General features: G+C 46.9%; 1 protein-coding gene across 1 annotated transcript; it reads left to right on the forward strand.

Annotated features, from left to right (window-relative positions):
• Positions 1-595: 595 nt before the first annotated feature.
• LOC127811560 (4-hydroxyphenylpyruvate dioxygenase) lies at positions 596-5,032 on the forward strand. Its single transcript, XM_052351536.1, has 2 exons — positions 596-1,802; positions 4,654-5,032. The coding sequence occupies exons 1-2, from the start codon at positions 625-627 to the stop codon at positions 4,838-4,840; spliced, it is 1,365 nt and encodes a 454-aa protein (XP_052207496.1). The 5' UTR covers positions 596-624; the 3' UTR covers positions 4,841-5,032.
• The last annotated feature ends 277 nt before the right edge of the window (positions 5,033-5,309 follow it).

The raw sequence follows: 5,309 nt of genomic DNA on the forward strand, positions 1-5,309 counted from the left end.
ACATTGACTTTAAGGGCGTTGAATAGCGATGGAGGCAGATGCAACGACGGCAAACGGTGACCAGAAAGAGCGTAGCAGACGAGAGAGAGTGGGGGAAGGAGAGAGAGAGAGAGAGAAAAGGGGGAAAAAGTTGGGCGGCCGAAGATGGATGCAGTGGGGAGAGAGAGAATGTGAGGAAGCTGGGCACACAGTGGGGAGAGAGAAAGTAGGTGAGGAAGATGATCCTTTTGGGTGGGTGAGGTATTTAATTTGATTTAAAAAAATAAGGATAAATCTGTAATTTAGGATGAGGGCAAATATATTTTAATTGAATTGTCAACTAAATTGTCACGCAGATTGGCTATCTAGCATTATCCAATCAAAATTGAATGCCTTAAGACACGTAAATCAAGAAGGCAAGGTACATGCGTCAGCATCATGGATCATGGTGGAGGATGCAGCTAACGTTCCATTGGTTCTTCCAGGTCGGAGTTAATAGACGGACGCTATCTTATACTTGAACAAAATCCAACCGTCCTGATCCACCCACGTGTCACTGTTCTACCACTCTTCTCTTCTCCCTCCAGCCGTTTATAGAATATAAGAGAAGAGAGGAGAAAGCCGCAGGCTGAGAATCAGTAAGGCATGGGCAAAGAAGATGCGACGCCGGCGCCAGGGCCAGGGCCAGGGCCAGGGCCAGCTGGCTTCAAGTTGGTCGGATTCGCCAATTTTGCACGCGTCAACCCGAAGTCGGACCGCTTCCGAGTGAAGCGCTTCCACCACGTGGAGTTCTGGTGCACCGACGCCACCAACGCCGCTCGCCGCTTCTCCTGGGGCCTCGGCATGCCCATCGTCGCCAAGTCCGACCTCTCCACCGGAAACCTCTCCCATGCCTCCTACCTCCTCCGCTCCGGCGACCTCCACTTCCTCTTCACCGCTCCCTACTCCCCCTCCATCGCCGCCGCCCATAATTTTTCCCACACTGCCACCGCCTCCGTCCCCACCTTCGATTTCTCTGCCTGCCGCGCCTTCGCTGCCACACATGGACTCGCCGTCCGCTCCATCGCCGTCGAGGTCGAGGACGCCGGGCTGGCCTTCTCCACCAGCGTCGCGCATGGCGCCAAACCCTCGTCTCCGCCGATCATCCTCGACGGCCGAGCAGTCATCGCCGAAATTCAGCTCTACGGCGACGTCGTTTTGCGCTACGTCAGCTACAAAACCCATTACCCGAACCCGAACCGGGACCCGGACCCTAATTCTTGGTTCTTGCCGGGGTTCGAACGAATGGACGAAACGTCTTCGTATCCGTTGGACTTCGGCATCCGGCGGCTCGACCATGCCGTCGGAAACGTGCCGGTGTTAGCTCCGGCGGTCGAATATGTGAAGGGGTTCACTGGGTTTCACGAGTTCGCGGAGTTCACGGCGGAGGACGTGGGAACGAGCGAGAGCGGGTTGAACTCGGTGGTGTTGGCGAGCAACGACGAGATGGTGCTGTTGCCGTTGAACGAGCCGGTGTTTGGGACGAAGAGGAAGAGTCAGATACAGACGTATTTGGAGCACAACGAGGGGGCTGGAGTTCAGCACCTGGCGCTGGTGAGCGAGGATATATTCCGGACATTGCGGGAGATGAGGCGGCGGAGCGGAGTAGGTGGGTTCGAGTTTATGCCGCCGCCGCCGCCGACGTATTACCGGAGTTTGAGAAACAGGGCCGGGGATGTGCTGACGGAGGAGCAGATGACGGAGTGCGAGGAATTGGGGATTTTGGTGGACAGGGATGACCAAGGCACCTTGCTGCAGATATTCACCAAGCCCGTGGGAGATAGGTACATTCATAAACTGAATTATCAGCCCTAATTTTCATTATCTGAAACTGAAACTGAATGCTCAAAATTATATCTGCTTTCTGCCTTCATGGTTTGAGGTGAACCCCATTGTTGGCTTCAATAGGAATGATTATAAATGCTAATTCATAGTGTTGTTGCCAAGATACAATACAACAATAGATTTGTAAGGTGGGAAAAAGTAATCTTGACGTTCTTCAGCAAGGATGATAAGGGGACCTTGAGGCAAATGACTAGGAGGCCTCGTGGCAAATAATTAGGAGGCCCTGAGAGATGATATATTGCTGATGCTGGTGGGCCCTGAGAGATGATATATTGTTGATGCTGGTGAGTGGTTTGCTGATGAACGGGAGGCCTAAGATAATCGAGAGGCCTCAAATAATCGAGAGACCTCAAAGAACCGAGAAATCTTTAAGAATCGAGTAACCTTGGAGAGTCGAGAGATCTGCCAAAAAAACAAATAGTGAGAGGCGCGAGAGATTGTTCTTGCATAAACTCTTCGGTGCTTAAGTTAGTTTTCGAGTGCTTGAGTGCAAAAATAGAGTTTGAGTATCAGAGTAAGCATACCAAAATGAGAAGGCGGGCCTCTTATTTATAAAGGAGTATGGAATAATTCTAATTAACCTAGGATTAGGATTATTTGTAGATAACGTTTATCTTGATTATCCCTAGTTTGGCTAGGACTAGGACTACTATGAATGGTGTCTATCTCTTATAGATGATGCTTATTACGAAATTTCTTATGAAGGGTGTTTATCTCAATTGCTTCAAAGTCCTTGTGGAATTAGGACTCTTAATGGTTTGTCGCGTATCTTCTCGAAATATTTGGATCGAGGAACGCCCCGGGAGGGTCTGTTGGCTTCAAGAGAGGTCCCAGGGGTTGAACAACATTCATGACTGTGAGGCCACTTAGAATCGAGAGGCCTCTTAACCATAGTCGAATGGCCACTCGGTTCATCACTTGGCTCCTTCCACACGCTTTTGTATTTTGCCTTGGGAGCATCCGTTGGCTTCAAGGGAGGCTCCTGGGGGTTTGAAGAACACTTAGGGCTAAGAGGCCACTTAGAACCGAGAGGCCTCTCGGCTAGAACTGAGAGGTCTCTCGATTGGTATCTAGTGGTGGTCGTGCTCATTCTCACTTGGTTTTTGCATTTTATCTCTCTGGGTTTGTCTTTTTAGGTGTATTTTACCATCATCCTTGTGTTTTTTTTTTTTTTCTGATAATCCTTTGGGGCCATTTGGCCACAACCGAGTGGGCACTCGGTTCTTCAAGGCCACTTAGCTACAACCGAGTGGCCACTTGGTTTTCTTGGCCGAGTGGCCATGTAGTTGTTGCTTCAATCTTTGGCCACTCGATGCATTTGGATGCTCGTTGAAGTTGGATCTGTATTTTCTTGTGCCTTGCTTTCCACAACCAAGCGGTGGCCACTTGGTCCTTTGTCTTCAACTAGGCTGTTTTCATCTTTGTTTTTTGCTCACAAATAGACCATCTTCATGGCTCTTGATCTTCATGATCAAGTGGTGGCCTTCATGATTGAGTGGTGGCCCCTTAGTCGTTGCCTTGTTCAATTATGCAATTGCTCAACAAGTTGTAATTTCATGCTTCGTTCGGAGGATCGATGGGAAGTCTTTAGTTGGTTTATGTTTGTTGTTTGTAGGGCATATCACATAGAAAATGGTGCTATCTCTTTCACCTTGATTGTTAATATTAGCCACGAATACTTCTTTGATGATCAAAGTTTTTAAGTTAATCCGACTGAGAGCTTTATCTTGGTGCTAATTTTGAGTGACAGTGAAAAATGGTGGATGAATGGGTTTAGATAATTGTGTCTGGTTGTAGTTGGTTGGCCTTCTTTAGGTGGTAATCATAGAAACTCTCTGGGAGGGAGAATATTATGGCCAAGAAATTCGTAACTATTTTACACTAATTGGGTACCAAGGGAACATGCGGATTGATGAAGTATAGCATGGCATCAGTCCAAATGAATCATTTCCTTTCATTGCTTGTCCTTCCATTATATCAAGAAAGAACTAATTGGGTTGGTTTGGGGGGATATAGAAAGATCAGTGTCAGAGTTGATTTCACCCATTCTTGGAGTGTTGTGGAAATATTCTTCCTTACATTGTGCTTGCCCACCACACCAGTCAGCATAGACGAGTTGATCTAGGTCATGTGATGCTCATACGGCGACTATGGCAATGCCCTAGTTGACATAGGGATTTTCAAATTCCGGATGGAACAAGAGGTTCATTTCATTTGGCTATATGAGTAGAGGTTTACCTGTGTCTTGGAGCTTATAAGTGGCATTCAGCAAATCACCATGTTTTGATTGAAACTCCTCCTTGCCTGATATACTTAGAATTTGGAACTGTCAGCATGCATCTAGTTACCAAACAAATATTCCTTGGAAGGATGGCTGTGGCTCCTTTTCTCCAAAGACAAGAAGAGGGTGAAATTCCCTTGGACAGCTTGTCTGCTGCCTTTAAAGTTTTGCAGCTTGTGGCCAAATGATCTATGTTTGTTCGATATGGTCAGTCAGTCAGATTTTGAGAGAGCTAATTAAGGAGAAAGGTGGGGACGGTAATACCATTTAGGCCAGGCTTGACCCATGAGTCTTCTGGATTGGGCACATTGGTTCCTTAAAGGGTGGTTAATTATAGCCTCTACAAGGGGGCAACGGGGCTTGTTTTGTGCACAGTGGCGTCGATATAGAAGGGGAACTAGTACTAATGTCTTGACCTATTGACACACTACTATCTTCTTCTATTTACAAAGTGTTATATATAGACTTATCATAAATCTGATTGATTAACAAAGGGTTGTGGAGTGCAGGCCAACCATATTCATAGAGATAATACAGAGAGTAGGATGCATGGTGAAGGACGAGGAGCATGGCCAAGAATATCAGAAAGGCGGATGCGGGGGTTTTGGGAAGGGCAACTTCTCCGAGCTCTTCAAATCCATTGAGGAATTCGAGAAGACTCTTGAAGCTGCAGCTACCAGAACTGCTCATTGCTAAAGATTCTGCTGCTGCATTCAGCGTTATTGTTCTTGTGCTTGGCCTAATGTTGTTGTAGAAACCGAAACACCCAATAGAATCAAATGTTACAATGCATAATGCATCATCATCATCATCATAAACTGTACTGATTCAATTCTGTCTTGAATGTAAGATGTCTTTATTTATGGTCTTTAACCATTTTTGTGCTCATTTGAGGTGTTTGTGGGAATGAATGAGTAATGATTACATTTTCATCCAATCCAACTCTCTCTTGAGTCCATGAAACTGGAAGGGCCTGCAGCCGGCGGTCTTCAATCTAGTCAGTCAAGCTTACCAGCTTCTCCCACTCTCTCTTGCCACTCAATCTGCACAAAATTCTGCTGACTTCACTAAGGACCTCTAGGTATACGAAGACGCAAGGGGAAAGCACAACCCTCCCCCCCCGCGCGCCCCCACTAAGAAATAAAGTACGCCTTTAATAAGAAAC

Source organism: Diospyros lotus, chromosome 10 (genome assembly GCF_014633365.1).
Source record: "Diospyros lotus cultivar Yz01 chromosome 10, ASM1463336v1, whole genome shotgun sequence".
Lineage (NCBI taxonomy): Eukaryota > Viridiplantae > Streptophyta > Magnoliopsida > Ericales > Ebenaceae > Diospyros > Diospyros lotus.

Coding starts and splice junctions, on each gene's coding strand:
- LOC127811560 (XM_052351536.1), top strand. CDS start 625: ATGGGCAAAGAAGATGCGACGCCGGCGCCAGGGCCAGGGCCAGGGCCA. Junction 1,803..4,653: donor ACCAAGCCCGTGGGAGATAG/GTACATTCATAA, acceptor TGTGGAGTGCAG/GCCAACCATATTCATAGAGA.